The sequence below is a fragment of the Oryx dammah genome, unplaced genomic scaffold (genome assembly GCF_014754425.2).
Source record: "Oryx dammah isolate SB20612 unplaced genomic scaffold, SCBI_Odam_1.1 HiC_scaffold_25, whole genome shotgun sequence".
NCBI lineage: Eukaryota > Metazoa > Chordata > Mammalia > Artiodactyla > Bovidae > Oryx > Oryx dammah.
In genome coordinates this window covers 1,335,082-1,356,273 of record NW_024070209.1, presented here as the reverse complement: position 1 = coordinate 1,356,273, position 21,192 = coordinate 1,335,082, and the positions used below count along the sequence as shown (strand labels likewise).

The window sequence follows — 21,192 nt, the reverse complement described above, 5'->3', positions numbered from 1 at the left end:
AATAAGACTGGAGGTGGTTGCTATTTCTCTCAGTCAGTCGCTCAGCCGTGACCAACTCTTTGTGACCCCTTTGGACTGTCGCCCACCAGGCTCCTTTGGCCATGGAGTTCCCCAGGCAAGAATACTGGAGTGGGTTGCCGTGTCCTCCTCCAGGGGATCTTCCCCACCCAGGGACTGAACCTGCGTCTCCTGTCTCTCGCGTTGCAGGCAGGTTCTTTACCACTGAGCTACCTGGGAAGCCCTGAAAGGTGGATGCAGGGCTCTAATTCAGGTCTTTTGTCCTTAATTCTGGACCTTGCTTTTTTCTGGGGGAGACAACTGTGTCTCTGGCCCCTGGGCCCTATGTGGATCACTGCTCTACACTTAGCCCTCATTTAACATAATCCACAGTTTGTAAACAAGTCTCTGTGTTGTGTTGTTAACCTCTGGTCCCTGGAAAAAAAAAAAATCTCCTAGTGAGAAGATTCACATGTCATATTTGTGAGTGTCTTATGTTAGTAGGTCTTATCTTGTCAGGAAAATGAGTTGGGAGAGTAGCAGGCAGTAAAACTGACCCCCATCACTGATACAGAAAAGAGAGATTATTAAAATGACCCAAGGACAATCCACTTTATTGGCAACGTTCCTTTGAAGATCTCAGTCCAAACTTCTTAAGGGCGTAAAGAAGGCAATTATAAATTTTATATGTGATGGAGAACATCCAGACATATGAGAGAATAATTGATAGAGTTGGAATCCATCCTGGAACAATTTGCCAAATTTTGAATCTACCATATTTTCATTTTACCCTCCCTTGAGATGGTTCACAGCTCTCCAGAAGGATTCAGTTCATTACATCAAGGAAATAAGAAAAGGAAAAGAAGCTTTGCAAGACTGACTTCTAAATTTGTTAAGAATTAGTTAAGATTCTTTGGATGCAAATAAGAGAGACCCATTACAAATTTGCTCAAGCAAGAAGGGAGACTGTATCTTAAGAGAGAGAGAGATGTGTTCTGGAAGTCACATCTCGTGAGGTCCGAGAGGTCTCGTGAGGACCGGGAACTGGGAAGGAGCCTAGAGTACCGGCAGCCCTGCTGTTGGTTTCTCCTCCTTTGGGGCGCAGTCTTAGCCTTTGCCTCCTGGTGTCTGCCCATTCTTCTTTCTCCTCTGCGTATGTGGCTGCCCTTTGGCTGTGGAACTTATAGTATCTCCTTTCCAGCTACTGTCCGAGATGGGGTCCTGTAGAGCTCGTGCTGAATCCCTGGCCCAGTTGGAGTTGGTGTCCTTCCCAACCCAAACATTTTTGGCTAGGGAATGGAGTCACATTGTGTGAACATGCCTGCTGATGTCCCAGTTGTATAGGTGGTGAGACAGTTGTCAAATAGTAGCTGAGTAGATATCTGTTGTGATATGTGTGATAGGTTTTAAATACTTTCTCAATAATCCTTTCAGCCTGATATATAGAAATGGAGTTGAATTTTGTGTATTGATCTTATATCCAGCAACCTTGTTAAACTGTCATGACAATTCTAATAAGCTGTTTTTAGTTCTTTTGTGTTTCCCCATGAACCTAATCATATTCCCTATGAAACATGAATAGCTTGTTTGTTCATTTTCAATTATTTACATTTATGCCTTTGTCATATCATTGAAGTGGCCAGGACTTCCCATGCAGTGGTTAAAGAAGAGGTTGATAATGGGCACTTATATTTTATTCTTGGCTTTAATGGGGACATGCTTACTTTTTCACCATTAAGGATTTTATTTGGTGTGGATATTCTGGTGTTGGTGTTTGGTGTGGATATTTATCATGTTAAGGCAAGTATGTTTTACCCTTAGTTTATGTAGAGGCTTTTGTGTGTTTGTGTGTGTGCTAGTTTTTTTGTTTGATTTTAAAGGTATGGCAAAACCAATACAATACTGTAAAGTAATTAGCCTCCATTAAAATAAATGAATTTAAATTAAAAAATAAAAATAAAATTATGAATGAATGGATCTAAATTTTATGGAATTATTGATATTTCTTTATTTTTGTGAGATAATCACACATTTTCCTGCTTTAATTCGTTTTTGTGGTGCATTTACATCAATGCATTTTCAAATGTCTAACATATCTTGGGCTTGGGAATGAATACAGCTGAGTCGAGATTGTGTGTGTCTTTAATTCACTGTTGGCTCTGTCTGCCAGTGCTCGTTGAGGATGTTTTCATCTGCGGTCATGAGATTGTCTTGTGTTGTCCTTTCCTAGTTCTGCCCTTGGCTAATTTGGGCATCACAATGATAATAACCCCATTAAATGGATTCGGGCTGGGGGGGAGGCATTCTTCTTTTCTGCTCTTTTAAAGAGTTTGCATGAAACGGAATGATCTGTTCCTTGAATACTTCCTACAAACACCTGGAAAGTCGTACAGGCCTCATAGTTCTTTTCTTAGACGCTTACAATGATTAATTCTCCTTCTTGGAGTAGTTGTAGCCATTCAGGTTTTCTGTTTCTTCTTGAGTCTGTTTTGGTAATTTGTGTTTGCTTATTAGTTTGTCCATTTCTTCTTTTTAAAGTTTATTGGTATAAAGTGCGTACGCCCCTCTTACCTTTCATCCCTGTCGTATCGGTAATTACGCTGCCTTTGCCTCCCTGATATTGTTTGTTTTCCCCGTTCCTTTATCTCTTGATCTGTTTTCTTTTTCCTTCAAGGAATAAAGTTTTGGTTCTGTTTGATCTCCCGATTGTATCTGAGATGTCCATGTCATTGATTTTTATCTTCGTTGTTTATTTCCTTCTACTCCCTTTGGGTTTATTTGCTTTCTGCTCTTCTTTTCCCTTTCATGCATTGGAGAAGGAAATGGCAACCCACTCCAGTGTTCTTGCCTGGAGAATCCCAGGGACGGGGGAGCCTGGTGGGCTGCCGTCTACGGGGTCGCACAGAGTCGGACACGACTGAAGCGACTTAGCAACAGCAGCTTCTTTTGTTACATTAACTTGCATGATATCTCATTAATTTTTGCCTTCTCTCCAATTCTATTATAAACATTTAAGTTTTAATGTCCATAATGATTTATTTGGCCCATGAATTGGCGGAGTGGGTTTTTTTTTTTTTTAATTTCCTAATGTCTAGCATTTAAAGATATTAACAGCCAAACTTTGTTGAATTCTTACTATCTGCCAGCCACCAATCTTCACATTTTACGTATATTAACTTAGGTAATCCTCCCAACATCTTCACAAAGTAGGACCATTATGGCTCCAATATGACGTAAGTGAAAAATGAGAACACTTAGAGAGTTTAAGCAATTTGTCCAAGATCACAGAGCTCCTGAGTTGGCAGAACCAAGATTTAAACTGAGACAGTTTGGCTGCAAAGTACAACCACTGTACATATTGTCTTCTTTTTAGTGACTCTTTGATTCTTATTTTGTTGTCATTATAATAATTATTATGTTGCTTTTTCCCTTAATTCCATTGTAGTCATAGAAAATGGCCAGTGTGATACAGATTATTTTTTTAATTTATTTTTTTATTGAAGGATAATTGTTTTAAAGAATTTTGTTGTTTTCTGTCAAACCTCAGCATGAATCAGCCATAGGTATCCAAATTTAGTATGAGCTACTTTGTGACCTAGAATATGGCCAGTTTCCATGTGATCTTCAAAGGAAGATGTATTCCTTAATGAGCTGCTGCTGCTACTGAGTCACTTCAGTCATGTCCGACTCTGCATGACCCCCTAGACGGCAGCCCACCAGGCTCCCCCATACCTGGGATCCTCCAGGCAAGAACACTGGAATGAGTTGCCATTTCCTTCTCCAGTGCATGAAAGTGAAAAGTGAAAGGGAAGTTGCTCAGTCATGTCCTACTCAGCGACCCCATGAACTGCAGCCTACCAGGCTTCTCCATCCATGGGATTTTCCAGGCAAGAGTACTGGAGTGGGTCGCCATTGCCTTCTCTGCCTTAGTGAGCTAGAGGGTTTTAAATGTGACCAATCAATCAAGCTGATTAGTGGCATTATTCCAGTATTCCCTATTCTTCCTGAGGTTTTGATCTGTCTGAGTGGACTAAAATCTTCCACTGTTGATGGTGGGTTTGTTGGTGTCTCCTTGTGTTTGTACCAGTTTTGGTCTCATTCTTTTGAAGTTGTGAAATTGTGCTATTAGATGTTTACAGATTTAGAATTGTCCTATTTTCCTAGTGAATTTAATCATCAGTTTCTTGCAGCAACTCTCTTTAGCTTTACTAATGCCTTAAAGTGTGTTTTGCCCAGTTTTGAGGGTAACAGCTTCTGTTTGGTTGGTCTTTATGTATAACATTGGAGAAGGCACTGGCGACCCACTCCAGTACTCTTGCCTGTAAAGTCCCATGGATGGAGCAGCCTGGTTGGCTGCAGTCCATGGGGTTGCAAAGAATCGGACACAACTGAGCGACTGACTTCACTTTCACTTTTCACTTTCCTGCATTGGAGAAGGAAATGGCAACCCACTCCAGTGTTCTTGCCTGGAGAATCCCAGGGACGACTGAGCCTGGTGGGCTGCCATCTATGGGGTTGCACAGAACTGGACACGATGTTGAAGGTCAGGAAGGGTGGCGGTAATGAGATACCCCTCGTCCAAGGTAAGGAGCAGTGGCTGTGCTTTGCTGGAGCAGCCGTGAAGAGATACCCCACGCCCCAGGTAAGAGAAACACAAGTAAGATGGTAGGTGTTGCAAGAGGGCATCAGAGGGCAGACACACTGAAACCATACTCACAGAAAACTAGTCAATCTAATCACATTAGGACCACAGCCTTGTCTAACTCAATGAAACCAAGCCATGCCCGTGGGGCAACCCAAGACGGGCGGGTCATGGTGGAAAGGTCTGACAGAGTGTGGTCCACTGGAGAAGGGAATGGCAAACCACTTCAGTATCCTTGCCTTGAGAACCCCATGAACAGTATGAAAAGGCAAAATGATAGGATACTGAAAGAGGAACTCCCCAGGTCAGTAGGTACCCAATATGCTACTGGACAGCAGTGGAGAAATAACTCCAGAAAGAATGAAGGGATGAAGCCAAAGCAAAAACAATACCCAGCTGTGGATGTGACTGGTGGTAGAAGCAAGGTCTGATGCTGTAAAGAGCAATATTGCATAGGAACCTGGAATGTCAGGTCCATGAATCAAGGCATATTGGAAGTGGTCAAGCAAGAGATGGCAAGAGTGAACGTTGACATTCTAGGAATCAGCAAACTAAAATGGACTGGAATGGGTGAATTTAACTCAGATGACCATTATCTCTACTACTGCAGGCAGGAATCCCTCAGAAGAAATGGAGTAGCCATCATGGTCAACAAAAGAGTCTGAAATGCAGTACTTGGATACAATCTCAAAAACGATAGAATGATCTCTGTTCATCTCCAAGGCAAACCATTCAATATCACAGTTATCCAAGTCTATGCCCCAACCAGTAACACTGAAGAAGCTGAAGTTGAACTCTTCTATGAAGACCTACAAGACCTTCTAGAACTAACCCCCAAAAGAGATGTCCTTTTCATTATAGGGGACTGGAATGCAAAAGTAGGAAGTCAAGAAACACATGGAGTAACAGGCAAATTTGGCCTCGGAATGCGGAATGAAGCAGGGCAAAGACTAATAGGGTTTTGCCAAGAAAATGCACTGGTCATAGCAAACACCCTCTTCCAACAACACAAGAGAAGACTCTACACATGGACATCACCAGATGGTCAACACCGAAATCAGATTGATTATATTCTTTGCAGCCAAAGATGGAGAAGCTCTATACAGTCAACATAAACAAGACCAGGAGCTGACTGTGGCTCAGATCATGAACTCCTTATTAGCAAATTCAGACTTAAATTGAAGAAAGTAGGGAAAACTGCTAGACCATTCAGGTATGACCTAAATCAAATCCCTTATGATTATACAGTGGAAGTGAGAAATAGGTTTAAGGGCCTAGATCTGATAGATAGAGTGCCTGATGAACTATGGAATGAGGTTCGTGACATTGCACAGGAGACAGGGATCAAGACCATCCCCATGGAGAAGAAATGCAAAAAACAAAATGGCTGTCTGGGGAGGCCTTACAAATAGCTGTGAAAAGAAGAGAGGCAAAAAGCAAAGGAGAAAAGGAAAGATATAAGCATCTGAATGCAGAGTTCCAGAGAATAGCAAGAAGAGATAAGAAAGCCTTCTTCAGTGATCAATGCAAAGAAATAGAGGAAAAGAACAGAATGGGAAAGACTAGAGATCTCTTCAAGAAAATTAGAGATACAAAGGGAACATTTCATGCAAAGATGGGCTCGATAAAGGACAGAAATGGTCTGGACCTAACAGAAGCAGAAGATATTAAGAAGAGGTGGCAAGAATACACAGAAGAACTGTACAAAAAAGATCTTCATGACCAAGATAATCATGATGGTGTGATCACTAATCTACAGCCAGACATCCTGGAATGTGAAGTCAAGTGGGCCTTGCCAAGCATCACTAAGAACAAAGCTAGTGGAGGTGATGGAGTTCCAATTGAGCTGTTTCAAATCCTGAAAGATGATGCTGTGAAAGTGCTGCACTCAATATGCCAGCAAATTTGGAAAACAGCAGTGGCCACAGGACTGGAAAAGGTCAGTTTTCATTCCAATCCCAAAGAAAGGCAATGCCAAAGAATGCTCAAACTACCGCACAATTGCACTCATCTCACATGCTAGTAAAGTAATGCTCAAAATTCTCCAAGCCAGGCTTCAGCAGTACATGAACCGTGAACTTCCAGATGTTCAAGCTGGTTTTAGAAAAGGCAGAGAAACCAGAGACCAAATTGCCAACATCCGCTGGATTATGGAAAAAGCAAGAGAGTTCCAGAAAAACATCTATTTCTGCTTTATTGACTATGCAAAGCCTTTGACTGTGTGGATCACAATAAACTGTGGAAAATTCTTCAAGAGATGGGAATACCAGACCACCTGACCTGCCTCTTGAGAAATCTGTATGCAGGTCAGGAAGCAACAGTTAGAACTGGACATGGAACAACAGACTGGTTCCAAATAGGAAAAGGAGTACGTCAAAGCTGTATATTGTCACCCTGCTTATTTAACTTACATGCAGAGTACATCATGAGAAACGCTGGACTGGAAGAAGCACAAGCTGGAATCAAGATTTCCGGGAGAAATATCAATAACCTCAGATATGCAGATGACACTACCCTTATGGCAGAAAGTGAAGAGGAACTCAAAAGCCTCTTGATGAAAGTGAAAGAGGAGAGTGGTAAAAGTTGGCTTAAAGCTCAGCATTCAGAAAATGAAGATCATGGCATCCGGTCCCATCACTTCATGGGAAATAGATGGGGAAACAGTGGAAACAGTGTCAGACTTTATTTTAGGGGGCTCCAAAATCACTGCAGATGGTGACTGCAGCCATGAAATTAAAAGACGCTTACTCCTTGGAAGAAAAGTTATGACCAACCTAGATAGCATGTTCAAAAGCAGAGACATTACTTTGTCGACTAAGGTCCGCCTAGTCAAGGCTATGGTTTTTCCTGTGGTCATGTATGGATGTGAGAGTTGGACTGTGAAGAAGGCTGGGTGCCAAAGAATTGATGCTTTTGAACTGTGGTGTTGGAGAAGACTCTTGAGAGACCCTTGGACTGCAAGGAGATCCAACCAGTCCTTTCTGAAGGAGATCAGCCCTGGGATTTCTTTGGAAGGAATGATGCTAAAGCTGAAGCTCCAGTACTTTGGCCACCTCATGTGAAGAGTTGACTCATTGGAAAAGACTGTGATGCTGGGAGGGATTGGGGGCAGGAGGAGAAGGGGACGACAGAGGATGAGCTGGCTGGATGACATCACTGACTTGATGGACGTGAGTCTGAGTGAACTCCAGGAGTTGGTGATGGACAGGGAGGCCTGGCGTGCTGCGATTCATGGGGTTGCAGAGTCGGACACGACTGAGCAACTGAACTGAAATGAACTGAGGCGACGTAGCAGCAGCAGCAGCAGCAGGTGTAACATGACTTTACTCAGCCTTTTTGTGTTAGTGTGTTGCCTTTATGTTTCTTATAAACAACACTTATCTGGCTTTTAGATTTTGTTTACTCTGACGACCTCATTTTTATCTGTTTAGTCTAATGTTTGTTTTCATTGCTGGTATAGCTGAGTTCATTTCTTCTATCTTGCTCTTTGCTTTCTATTTTGCTGTGTCTTGCCTCTGTTTGGGTTTCTTACTTTCTTTCAGATTTATTGTCATTCCCCAACCCCCGTCCCCACCTTTCCATTCTTCTCTCTTCCCGTTTCCATTCTACTGTGTTCTTTTTTGGGGGCCGTACCATCCCTGGTCAGGGAAACGGGGACTGAACCTGCCCCCTTGCACTGGCAGCCTGGAGGCTTAACCAGTGGACTGCCAGGGAAGTCCCTATTGTATTCACTTTGTGGTCACTGAGGCAGCTGGAGTATGTGCTTAAACATACAAAGTCTAAAATTAATCATTATTTTTCCATTCTCCCAACAATATGAGAACTGCAATTGCTTTCACTAATCGTCAGCTCCCATGTTCTATAGCATCCTCGTCCATTTCTTTAGTAGTATGTTTTTTAATCCCAGGCATTAGCTATCATATTTATTATTATATGGAATCAGGATTTCTCTAGAACTACCACTTTTTTTTTTAAACCAATTTCTTTGCTCACAATTCCTTCTTGTGTTTCTTTTGTCAATTTCCTTGTTCATGGAGTACTTTCTTCAGAATACTGTGGGTTTTTGACAGTAAACTGAATTTTCTCTGTCTAAATGTGTCTTTTTTTCATTCTCAGCCTTGAAAGGTTAAGCACTGTTAAGGATAAAATTCATGGGTGGACAGTTCTTTTCTCGCAGCATTTGACGTTTTTACTGTTATTCTGGATTCTCTTGTTGCTGAGGAATCGGTTGTGTGTCTAATTATAATTTTTCATGGCTGTCTCTTTTTTTCTCTTTGCTTCTTTAAAGGTTTTTATCTTTTGATGATCTATGATTTCACTGTAATGTATCTAAGTATGAATTTGTTACCTTATTTTCCTTATTTGGGGTCATTTGTGTATGCTGAATATGTAGATTTGTGTCTCTTGACAATTTTGGACAATTTTAGGCCCCTGTGCTTTTTCTGAATATTTATTTTTTATTTGTTTGTTTCTTTATTGGGCTGTGCCAGGTCTTAGTTGTGACATGTGGGATCGAGTGTCCTGACCAGGGATGGAACCTGGTCCCCCTGCGTTGGGAGCACAGAGTCTCAGCCACTAGCCCACCAGGGAAGTCCTAGGCTGCTGTCACTTTCAGTACTGTCTCTTTGTGTTCTTATATTATCCTTCTTGGTGTAATAGCTAATATCTGCTCCCTCTGACATTTTGATTCTGTTTATTGTTATCTGTCTCTCCTGATTGTCCTTTTCTTCCTCTTGCATTTTGCTCATGCTAGAATTTTGGAGCTTTATCTCCGTAAGTTCTGTCCAGGCAGAAAGGGGCTGCATTTATCTCTGCCAGAGGACTGGAGACCACAGCCCTTGAACTGGTTTGTAGCTTTGTCTTTGTCTTTGTGTTTGTAGTTTTGAGGGCCTCATAGAGAGTATGGATTCTGGTCCTAGTGTCATATGAATGCAGGCCAGGGTCAGAATTCTAACCAGAGATGTTTCTCTCTCTCCACCCACAGCCACACCTGAGACTAGCAAATTTCCTCCTTATCTTCTTGAGTGAGGAGTGGTGTTTTCTCACTTAATCCCTGGTAGACATTGTTTTCCCAGAGGACTGTGTTTATACAGGTGTCTTTATTTTTTGACCTTTATTTTCTTTAAAAAAATTTTTTTTAATTGGAGGATAATTGCTTTGCAATATTGTGCTGGTTACATGAATCAGCAATAGGCACACATATGTCCCTTCCCACCCCAGCCCCCCCGCAGGTGGTCACGGAGCCTCAGGTTGGAGCTCCCTGCGTTACACAACACATTCCCACTGGCTCTGTTTTACATATGGTGGTGTGTATGCTTCCATGCTCCTCTCCCCACCCGTCCCCCTCTCCTTCCCCGACTGTGCCCACAGTCCATGTCTGCGTCTCCACGGCTACTCTGCAGACAGGTTCATCAGTACCATCCTCCTAGATTTCACATATATGCATTAATGTGCGACAGTTCTTTTTCTCTCTCTGACTTACTTCACTCTGTATAATAGACTCTACGTTTATGCACTTTATTAGAACTGACTCAAATGCATTCCTTTTTATGGCTGAGTAATGTTCCATTGTATATATGTACCACAACTTCTTTATCCATTCATCTGTGGATGGGTATCTATGTTGCTTCCATATCCTAGCTATTACACAGATTTCTTTATATATGACTTCTCACTTGGTCTCATCACCTGCTACCTGTTTAGGTGTCATGCTTTCTTATTGAGTTCAGCTTCTAAGTATATCTCTTTATCAGTTTGATATGCATCAAAGTGATTTTTAAAAAATATTTTATCAAGCATATTTTCAGTGGTTCTACTGGTGATTTAATTTTTAGTTAAAGACTGTCTCATCTGCTGTATTGCCAGGGACAGATGTCCCAAGCAAATTTGGCTCTCCTTCTGAGTCATGCCTGCATATTTATTGAACTGTGTTGGGCCAGTCGCCATTGACTCCCTGAGACGCTGTCCAGAGGATCTTTCTGGGTCCCCACCTGCCTGAGCTCCCAGCAGCCTTTGCCCCGGTCCACCCCTCTCTGCCAAACACAGCGTTCTCCCAAGCTGTCAGGACACCATGCTCTCAACTTCCTTTCTGCTTCTTTGTTTTCTTAGTCTGCTCTGCTAGTTTTCTTCTACCTGACCTCAGAATGTTAGCATTTTCCATAACATGAGCCTGAGTCCTCTCTTCTCTGTGTAGTTAGTGTGTGCATGCTAAGTCTCTTCAGTGGTGTTCAACTCTTTGCAACCCTGTGGACTGCAACCCACCAGGCTCCTCTGTTCATGGGATTCTCCAGGCAAGAATACTGGAGTGGATTGCCATTTCCTCCTCCAGGGCATCTTCCCAACTCAAGGATCAAACCTGTATCTCTTTCATCTCCTGCATTGGCAGGAGGGTCCTTTACCACTAGCGCCACCTGGGAAGCCCCTGTGTAGTTAGACTCTTGATAATTCTGTTCCTTCCATTGGTTTTGAAGAGTTATGTAATGAGGATGCTGTATCTCCATCCCAGACATCTACTTGCAACTGCAGAGTCTTGTATCTAACCTTCATTTTGACCAGGTCCCTTGGATGTCTCACTGATTCTCACATCTAACATTTATAGATGTGAACATTTGATCTTTTCCTGTAAACATACTCCCTGCCAGGATGCTCAGCTTGGTAAACACCACACCGTACACCTCCCATTCACGTGGCCCGGGCTTTCTCTTTCTCACAGACACACACACACAGCTCATCCAAGCCCATCTCCCTCTAACGCCAGGCCACCCAGGTCTCCCATCTTGACCAACTAGTCCAACCCTTTCTCTCTTGCCTCCAGTGGGCCGTGATCACTTGGCAGACAGAGCTGTCTTTTAAAAATCATGTCATCTTATCCCAGAGAATAAAATGATCTTATGATTTTACATTGCATCTAACTTAACATATTCAGTTAAACGAATGTCCAAGATGCCTCCTGAGGTACTGAGTCACTTGACATGTCTCCAACCTTATCTCTGGGGCACTGTCCTCCCCGCACACCACCTCCAGTCCAGCCTTCTGTCCAGTCCTGAACATTCCGAGCTCCTTCCTGGCCATAGGGTGTTTGCACATGCTCTTCTTTCACCTGGAGTAAGCTGTCTCCATTTCCGGCTTGGCTGACCTCTTTATGGCTCCAAGTTAAACAAGCCCTGAAAATTTTCTCTGGCATCTCGGTTAGAAGAGGTCTTTCTTGTTTATTCTTTCTTCATGGAATCCAGATCTTTTCCTTTCTGGCGCTTACCTCAGAAGATTTTTTTTTTTTTTAATTACTGGAGTATAATTGCATCACTGACTCAATGGACCTGAGTTTGAGCAAACTCCAGGAGATGGTGAAGAACAAAGAAGCCTGGCGTGCTGCAGTCCATGGGGTTGCAAAGAGCCGGATGTGACAGAGTGACTGAACAACAGCAAATAATTGCTTTCCAGTGTGGTGTTAGTTTCTGCTGTGCAGTGGAGTGGATCCACTGGGTGTGTGCATCCCTTCCACCCCACCCTGCCAGTTCACCCCCGAGCGCGGAACGGAGCCCCCTGAGCTGTGCAGCACTTCCCCACCAGCTATGTTACACACGGTCGTGTATGTCTGTCAGTGCTGATCTCCCAATTCGTCCACACATCTGTTCCCTGCGTCCGCATTTCTGTCCCTGTCCTGCACGTAGGTTCATGTGTGAAATTTTTCTAGATTCCGCATATATGTGTTAATATATGCTATGTGTTTTTCTGATTTACTTCACTGTGCCTGACAGACTCTAGGTCCAGCCGCATCTCTACAGATGAGCCAGTTTCGCTCCTTTTTATGGCTGAGTAATAGTCCATTGTGTACATGTGTAATACCACATCTTCTTTACCATTTATCCAGCCACAGATTGCTTGATCACCTGTTTTATTTGTCTGCTTGACCGGTGCCTGTCTGTCTTCTGAGGACTGTGTCTGTGGCTTGCAGTGTGTGGCACAGTGCCTGCAGTACAAACCCTGAGCAAGCGTTTGGTGATGGGACCCACAGATGAATTCCCTCGCAGTTCATAAGCCCAGGGTCATTCCAAAGCACGCAGGGCAGGGCAGGATGACTTGTCACTACCGGCATCAGCGCATCCAGTGTCTGCTGGGCTGTCGGGAGATGCCACCCTGATCACAGCTGTCACAGGCAAGAGAACAGTGACACACACACCAGTCACCCCCACACACGGGTCTCTTCCATGCCAGGTGGCACGGATGTGTTGTTGTTGTTCAGCCACCCCGTCACGCCTGACTCTTTGCAACCCCATGGACTGCGACACACCAGGCTTCCCTGTCCTTCACTGTCTCCCAGAGTTTGGTCAAGCTCATGTCTATTGAATCAATGATGCCATCCTACCATCTCATCCTCTGTCGCCCCCTTCTCCTCTTGTCCTCAATCTTTCCCAGCATCAGGGTCTTTTCCAAGAGATATGTTGGTGTAAAATTGACACAAGAAGTCCCTCCTGGATGGTCTGTCTATTTTCCACTGACCCTCCTTTAGCCAAAAAGATAAGACTGATTTTTATCTTCTTCTTCTAAAAATGAACAAAATGTACCCTCTGTGGGTTTAAAGGGTTGGGTGGGGGGAAGAAAGCCTGTTTCTAATTTTGTTCTGATATACTTATTCAACATAATCATATACAAAAAAAAAAATCACAGATGTGAAAAGCAGCAGGAACATATTAAACTTTTCAGTGTACAAAGTTGAAACCATAAAATATGTTTTGTGGGGCCCTCACTGAAATGGGACACAACCTTAATGACTTTCACAATTACTTGCTCGGAGGCCGATGTAACCCAGAAGGCAAGGCTAGAGTAACGTGTCTACCCAGGCTGCTCTTTCCTCCCAGATCCTGGCCCATGTCTCCCCTGAGGAAGCTGTTGGCTTGGGGAACACCTCGTTTATGGTTCCTTCTGTCTAGTCCACATTTCTCTCTTTATTCACAGTGAAGTAAGCTAATGGAAAATATTAGTCACTTCTTGGGGGCATTAAACCCCCAAAAAGTGATGGAAAGTTCTTCCATCACTCCCCCTTGTTTTTCTCATCTCCCCGGTCCCCAACCTGAAATGTATAAGCCAAGGCCCTTGCTTACAAGAGTCCAAGGTGGAAGAGAAGAAAAATGATGGAAACAACCATTTCATTTTATAATGAAAACCCAAGTGTCAGGGAGTGCCTTGAGAGGATGGTGGAGAGAATAATTTCCTGAGACTCCAGGGCATCTGTTCACATCGGAGCAACAGTTCCTGTCGATTTCCCTCTGGTGGAGAACAAGCAGGATTCGGGAGAATACTGCACACATACAGGCAGACACACACGTCGTGCGCACACACAGACACTGCTCAGGCTGCCATAACAAAGCTTAAGCAACAGAAATGTACTGTCTCACAATTCTGGAGGCAGACGTCCTAATCCAGGTGTCGGCAGCATTGGTTTCTCCCAAGGCCTCTCTGCTTGGCCTGTGGTGATGGTTTCATTGCTCAGTCGTGTCCGACTCTTTGCGACCCCATGGACTGTGGCCCGCCAGGCTCCTCTGTCCATGGGATTTCCCAAGCAAGAACACTGAAGTGGGTTGCCATTCCTTTCTCCAGGGATCTTCCCAACCCAAGGATTGAACCCAGGTCTCCTGCACTGCAGGCGGATTCTTTACCAGCTGAGCCACCTGGGGAGCCCTGTTTGTGACGGTCTTCTCCTCCCCATGTCCTCACATGCTCTTCCCTCTGTGTCTGTGTCCCAGGGTCTCTGCTTTTTTTCTCTTTCTTTATTTATTAGATTATGAAAGTATGATGATGCATTCAGAGGAGACTTGGAAAATACAGAACATGTTGTTCCTTTACATATTTCAGTTATTTTTTAAGGAGAGAAATTAAGATTTTTTAGTTGGCATTTCAACATCAAACTCTCAAAAATTAATAGAATGAATATACAGAAAAGTAGAAGAAGGTAGTAGACCTGAAAAGCACCACGAACCAGTTCAACAGAATTAAGATTCATACAGTTTTCACACAATAGCAGGATTGTTGTTGTTCAGTTGTTAAGTCATATCCAACTCTTTGCAACCCCATGGACTGCAGCACACCAGGCTTCCCTGTCCTCCACCATCTCCTGGAGCTGGCTTAAACTCATGTCCATTGAGTCAGTGATGCCATCCAAGCATCTCACCCTCTGCCACTCCCTTCTCCTGTTGCCTTCAGTATTTCTCAGTATCAGGGTCTTTTCCAGTGAGCTGGCTCTTCACATCAGGTGGCCAAAGTATTGAAGCTTCAGCTTCAGCATCAGTTGATACAAATTCCTAATGTCTCTTCTGATAAGGACACCCGTCATCATTGATTAGGACCCATCCCAAAGACTTTATTTAACCTTGATTACTTTTTCACAGGTCTTATCACCAAACACAGTCACATTAGAGGTCCTGAGTGTTAGGACGTCAATGTAGGAACCTCAGGGGACACAGTCACATTAGAGGTCCTGAGTGTTAGGACGTCAATGTAGGAACCTCAGGGGACACAGGTCAGCCTAGAACACACACACACCCCATACTCAGGCACATGCTATCTATAAAGTTGTGATAGGGCCTCTCCAGGGTAAATTTTTAGATTTGACTTGAGATACACTGGAGGCCTGCGATTCATGGGGTCGCAAAGAGTCGGACATGACTGAGCGACTGAACTGAACTGAACACTGGAGGCCAAAGTTTCAGGCCTGTGGTGGAGAGATGCCCAATGTGACAGGCAGGGTGGGAACCCAGTCCGTTCCCCAGCCAGGCTTCAGCCACAGACACATCAGGAGCCTAGAACTGTGGGTCATGTGCGGTCCTCTGGCTGAGCGGGTCTCTTTGGCTCCCCAGTTAAAGCTGAGACCATTTTGAGGCTTAGAAAAATGAAACAGAATCCCAGCAGGGCACGAGGGAGCCCTGTGGCTGAAAGATGGGGGGAAATGTCTCGGGCAGGGGTAGGCGTGCAGAGCAGGTAGTACAGCCTGGGTCATTTCGCTAGAAAACTTCGTATTCTCTTGGAAGCACCAAGGAGGAAGCCAGGCCCCTCCGTCCTGGGCCCTGGGGAGGCGCTCCTCCTCCGGGCAGAAGCGGGGTCAACGGGTGTTGGCTCTGGGGAGGGGACAGTGTGAGGTGTCATGATGCCCGGGGTGGTCCGCTCTGCCCCTCTCAGGCTATTCTAAGGAGACTGCATCATGGCTCCACCCCGGTGGTTTCAGGAGCTTGGTGGTGATGTGCCGGCCATGGTGCCGCCTTGCACGTGGTTAGCCTTTGGGTTTTCTCTCCACTGCTTCATTTTAGTTGTCCACCAGCTCTTCGAGGGCCATGAGCCCTGTCACCTCGGCTCAGCCAGGACCCTGCTGCTGCTGCTGCTGCTGCTGCTAAGTCGCTTCAGTCGTGTCCGACTCTGTGTGACCCCATAGACGGCAGCCCACGAGGCTCCCCCATCCCTGAGATTCTCCAGGCAAGAACATGGAGTGGGTTGCCATTTCCTTCTCCAGTGCATGAAAGTAAAAGTGAAAGTGAGGTTGCTCAGTCGTGTCTGACTCTTAGCGACCCCATGGACTGCAGCCTACCAGGCTCTTCCGTCCATGGAATTTTCCAGGCAAGAGTACTGGAGTGGGATGCCATCGCCTTCTCTAAGCCAGGACCCTGGAGAGTCTCAAATGATCTGAATCATAGTCACACAATTTTCAAATGAAAAGAGGCATTCAAAGCTGAGTTTCAGCATCAATTTCATATCAATTATCTGGGTCTCAAATCAATTATAATGTGTGTGAGGAGCTAACACAGGAACATGAGGCATCTTTATGTTCGTGGAACTCCCGTGCCTGTTCTGTGAGAGTCAGTGGGATTCTGTGCTGGTTTGCTGCCTTCCAAGTGGACCATTGGTCTGGTCATTTGAAAGCCCCAATTGGCCTGGTTTCCAGGGCAGAGTGTGAACAGTTCAAAAGTGTCAGAACTATCGAGCTCCTGTTCCTCCTTCTCCTGCTGGAAGAGACCAGAGCTCAGTGCTCAAGGGAAAAGTACTTTGTTTCTTCAAGATTGTTATTTTAAGCCTTTAGCCGGTGTGCTGCTTATGTATAATGGCTTCTTCCCAAGTCCGAGGTGGTATATGCTATGTTCATCTTTTCTGCACCAGAACTTGATGGATTATTCAAGAATATAGCCCTCCAGGCTCACTCCCTTCATCTGTAAAATAGAGTAATGCCTACCTCACAGGGCTGTTGAGAGGAAGAAAAGGATTAAGTGACATCATAAATGAAGTTGGGTCAGGCACCCAGTGAGATATCTGGCTGGTGGCGGGTACTTCACAAATGGTAGAACAATGATGATGAAAGTTGACTCAGCTACTCCCTGGCCAGGGAAATACTCTCCGGGCCTGATCACACTCAGTCAGAACGCGATCTCATGTGCTTTGCCTGAGGGGTGGGTGTGGGGTTTACCTTGTATCTATGATGGGATGGGGAGGCCCAGCTTCTCCAGACTGGAAATGCTACTGATTTATTTCTGCATAAATACCATGATGGTGCTAGCAGTAAAGAACCCGGTTGAAGTGCAGGAGACTTAAGAGACCTGGGTTCAATCCCTGGGTCAGGAAGATCCCCTGGAGGAGGGCATGGCAACCCACTCCAGTATTCTTGCCTGGAGACTCCCAAGGACAGAGGAGCCTAATGGGCTGTAGTCCCTAGGGCAGCACCGAGTCAGACATGACTGAAGTGACTTAGTGCACACACACACACACACACACACACACACACACACACAATCATTACCTTTATGAAAGTAATGAGAGTTGAATAGGCCCCTGCTTCTGTAAACTACAGTGTGCAGAAGGCCTGCTCGGACTGCACTGATGCTGAGGGGAACAAGGAGACGGAGGGGAGCATCAGAGGACGACTCTTGGGGCAGGAAGCAGGGATGCTTTGCATGGGCATCAGGAACCCAGAGTGCCCCCTTCTTGCCCCCTTCTGTCACTCAGGTGGCCACTTTCATAAATGACGTGGGTCCCCCAGGAAAAAGCTTCCCAAGTGGTTCAGCAGTAAAGAATCTGCCTACCGGTGAATGAGGTGCAGGGGACGCAGGTTCGATCTCTGGGTCAGAAGTAGGAAATGGCAACCCGCTCCAGAATTCTTGCCTGGGAAATCCCATGGGTGAAGGAGCCTGGCGGCCTACAGTCCATGGGGTTGCAAAGAGTGGGACATGACTAAGCACACACAAAGCCCAAAGAGAATGGGTGCCATGCATTTGGAATACAGCGCTGCCCCAGGGAGGGCCCTCTGTAGCTCTCCCTGGCCCATGTGGCTTGAAGATTCCAACAGAGGCTGAAGCTGGTCCTTCCCTAGCAGAGCCGAAGCGCTAAGTGCACGTACTCCCAGGAGAGGCGGCGTGACAGCTGCCTCTGGTGTAACTCACATGGCTGGACTGATCTGGAAGCAGATTTCGAGAGAGGGAAAGATCTTGAGAGCTACGGGGGAGAACGATGAGCTGGAAGAAGGAGAGCGCAGGGGCCTTGAGAAGGTGACGGGCCCAAGGCCAAACACGGGCAGCTCTGCTCCCTCTGCTTCTGGCCTGGGGCTGATCCACTTTCTTATGCGCAGCTGGTTCTCCCAGGGTGCGTGCAGAAACACCTCAGAACTTTGGAAAGGAGCAGCAGGCTGCTGCCCTTTAAACAAGGATTTCAGGAAGTGAGAAGAGAAAAAAAGAAGAAGAAACGGGCTGGAAACAGTGTATATTCAGGATACAGAGTATTTAAGGACATTAAGAGACAGAGTGGCACTGCAATGCCAAAGAATGCTCAAACTACTGCACAATTGCACTCATCTCACATGCTAGCAGAGTAATGCTCAAAATTCTCCAAGCCAGGCTTCAGCAATATGTGAACCGTGAACTTCCTGATGGTCAAGCTGGTTTTAGAAAAGGCAGAGGAACCAGAGATCAAATGGCCAGCATCCGCTGGATCATGGAAAAAGCAAGAGAGTTCCAGAAAAACATCTATTTCTGCTTTATTGACTATGCAAAGCCTTTGACTGTGTGGATCACAATAAACTGTGGAAAATTCTTCAAGAGATGGGAATACCAGACCACCTGACCTGCCTCTTGAGAAATCTGTATGCAGGTCAGGAAGCAACAGTTAGAACTGGACATGGAACAACAGACTGGTTCCAAATAGGAAAAGGAGTACGTCAAGGCTGTGTATTGTCACCCTGCTTATTTAACTTATATGCAGAGTACGTCATGAGAAATGCTGGGCTGGAAGAAGCAGAAGCTGGAATCAAGATTGCCGGGAGAAATATCAATAACCTCAGATATGCAGATGACACCACCCTTATGGCAGAAAGTGAAGAGGAACTCAAAAGCCTCTTGATGAAAGTGAAAGTGGAGAGTGAAAAAGTTGGCTTAAAGCTCAGCATTCAGAAAACGAAGATCATGGCATCCGGTCCCATCAGTTCATGGGAAATAGATGGGGAAACAGTGGAAACAGTGTCAGACTTTATTTTAGGGGGCTCCAAAATCACTGCAGATGGTGACTGCAGCCATGAAATTAAAAGACGCTTACTCCTTGGAAGAAAAGTTATGACCAACCTAGATAGCATATTCAAAAGCAGAGACATTACTTTGCCAACAAAGGTCCGTCTAGTCAAGGCTATGGTTTTTCCTGTGGTCATGTATGGATGTGAGAGTTGGACTGTGAAGAAGGCTGGGTGCTGAAGAATTGATACTTTTGGACTGGTGGTGTTGGAGAAAACTCTTGAGAGTCCCTTGGACTGCAAGGAGATCCAACCAGTCCATTCTGAAGGAGATCAGCCCTGGGATTTCTTTGGAAGGAATGATGCTAAAGCTGAAACTCCAGTACTCTGGCCAACTCATGCAAAGAGTTGACTCATTGGAAAAGACTGTGATGCTGGGAGGGATTGGGGGCAGGAGGAGAAGGGGACGACAGAGGATGAGATGGCTGGATGGCATCACAGACTTGATAGATGTGAGTCTGAGTGAACTCCGGGAGATGGTGATGGACAGGGAGGCCTGGCATGCTGCGATTCATGGGGTCACAGAGAGTCGGACACGACTGAGCAACTGAACTGAACTGAACTGAACTGAAGAGACAGAGTGGCAATTTAGGATTTTTACATCGCCCAAGAATCACAGGTAGCTTTGCTAATTCTTTTCTGCTTTATTTTTTTTTTAAATTTGTTGGAATGCAGTTGCTTTGCAATATTGTGTTAGTTTCTGCAGCACAGCAAAGAGGATCAGCTATGTGTATACATATGTCCCCTCTTTTTTGGATTTCCTTCCCGTTTAGGTCACCACAGAGCACTGAATAGAGTTCTCTGTGCTGTAGGTTCTCATTAGTTACCTATTTTATACAGAATACCAATAGTTGGGTTGGGTTGGGCGAGGCATCATTCACCTGCATTTTGTGGGATATAATCATGAATTTGTTGTTTAGTTGCTAAGTCGTGTCTGACTCTTGAGACTCCATGGGCTGTAGCCCGCCAGGCTCCTCTGTCCATGGGATTTCCTGGAGAAGAATACTGGAGTGCGTTGCCATTTCCTTCTCCAGGGGATCTTCTTGACCCAGGGATTGAACCGGAGTCTCCTGCACTAGCAGGTGAATTCTTTACCACTGAGACACCAGGGAAGCCCACTTTGATTTGGAATAGAAAAGCTAGCATAATTTGTTGAAATATTTTGGGAAAATGTGACATGACTGTTTTTAGATGTTTTTGCTGCTAATGAAGACCACATCACAACTAATATTTATGGACCAAAAGCCAATGGGATGGGTCAAAATTCTTAGAATAGTTATTCTGGATAGGAGAAATAAAGTTATTTTCTTTTTCTTTTTCTAATTGTATGTTTTTAATTTGAAAGAAAATGTTAGCCCTTTAGAGTATTGGGACTGCAAATATAAAATTTGTCTTTTTTTTCCTCTTTTTTCAATAGGGTTACATGATGGAAAATCAAATCTCAGGCTTAAAATGCGACACAGATGTGTTTGTCACTTTTGAAGGTGACAATGTTGTCATGCTGCAGGTAAGACACGGGAAATGTTTATTCTTTTTAAACAGTGAAATTTTCAAGATCAAGTGTTATCCAGAAATCTGAAGCTCTTCCGATGTCTTATCTTCATCCGAAGTCTTTGTTTAATTGGCAGGTGTTTTTCCATTAGGCACTTGCTTTTTGCAGTAGTTAAATGGGGAGAAGGATTAATTAATTTATTTCCTAGCTGATTTTTGATGTTGAAAGTTATCTTTTTGGCTTAAGAAAGGTACATCTTCTGAGTGTAGAGTCATATATCTTCTACCTGGGAGGCTATTCCCACAGACTTTGTAAGTGCCTAAAAGGCGACCACATTTCCGAAGTGACTCAGTGGTAAGGAATCCGCCGGTCAATGCAGAAGCCTCAGGAAACGTGAGTTCGATCCCTGGGTCAGGAAGATTCCCCTGGAGGAGGAAATGGCAACTCACTCCAGTATTCTTGCCAAGATAATCCCATGGACAGAGAAGCCTGGCGGGCTACCATCCATGGGGTTGCAAAGAGTCTGACACC

General features: G+C 44.7%; 1 protein-coding gene across 1 annotated transcript in view; it reads left to right on the top strand.

Moving 5' to 3' along the window:
- ACOXL (acyl-CoA oxidase like) overlaps nt 1-21,192 on the top strand; it is a 253,991-nt gene that overhangs the window by 168,129 nt on the left and 64,670 nt on the right. Inside the window, exon 12 of the mRNA XM_040224793.1 lies at nt 20,587-20,676. Coding sequence (XP_040080727.1) covers nt 20,587-20,676 — 90 coding nt within the window. The remainder of the gene's footprint in view (nt 1-20,586; nt 20,677-21,192) is intronic.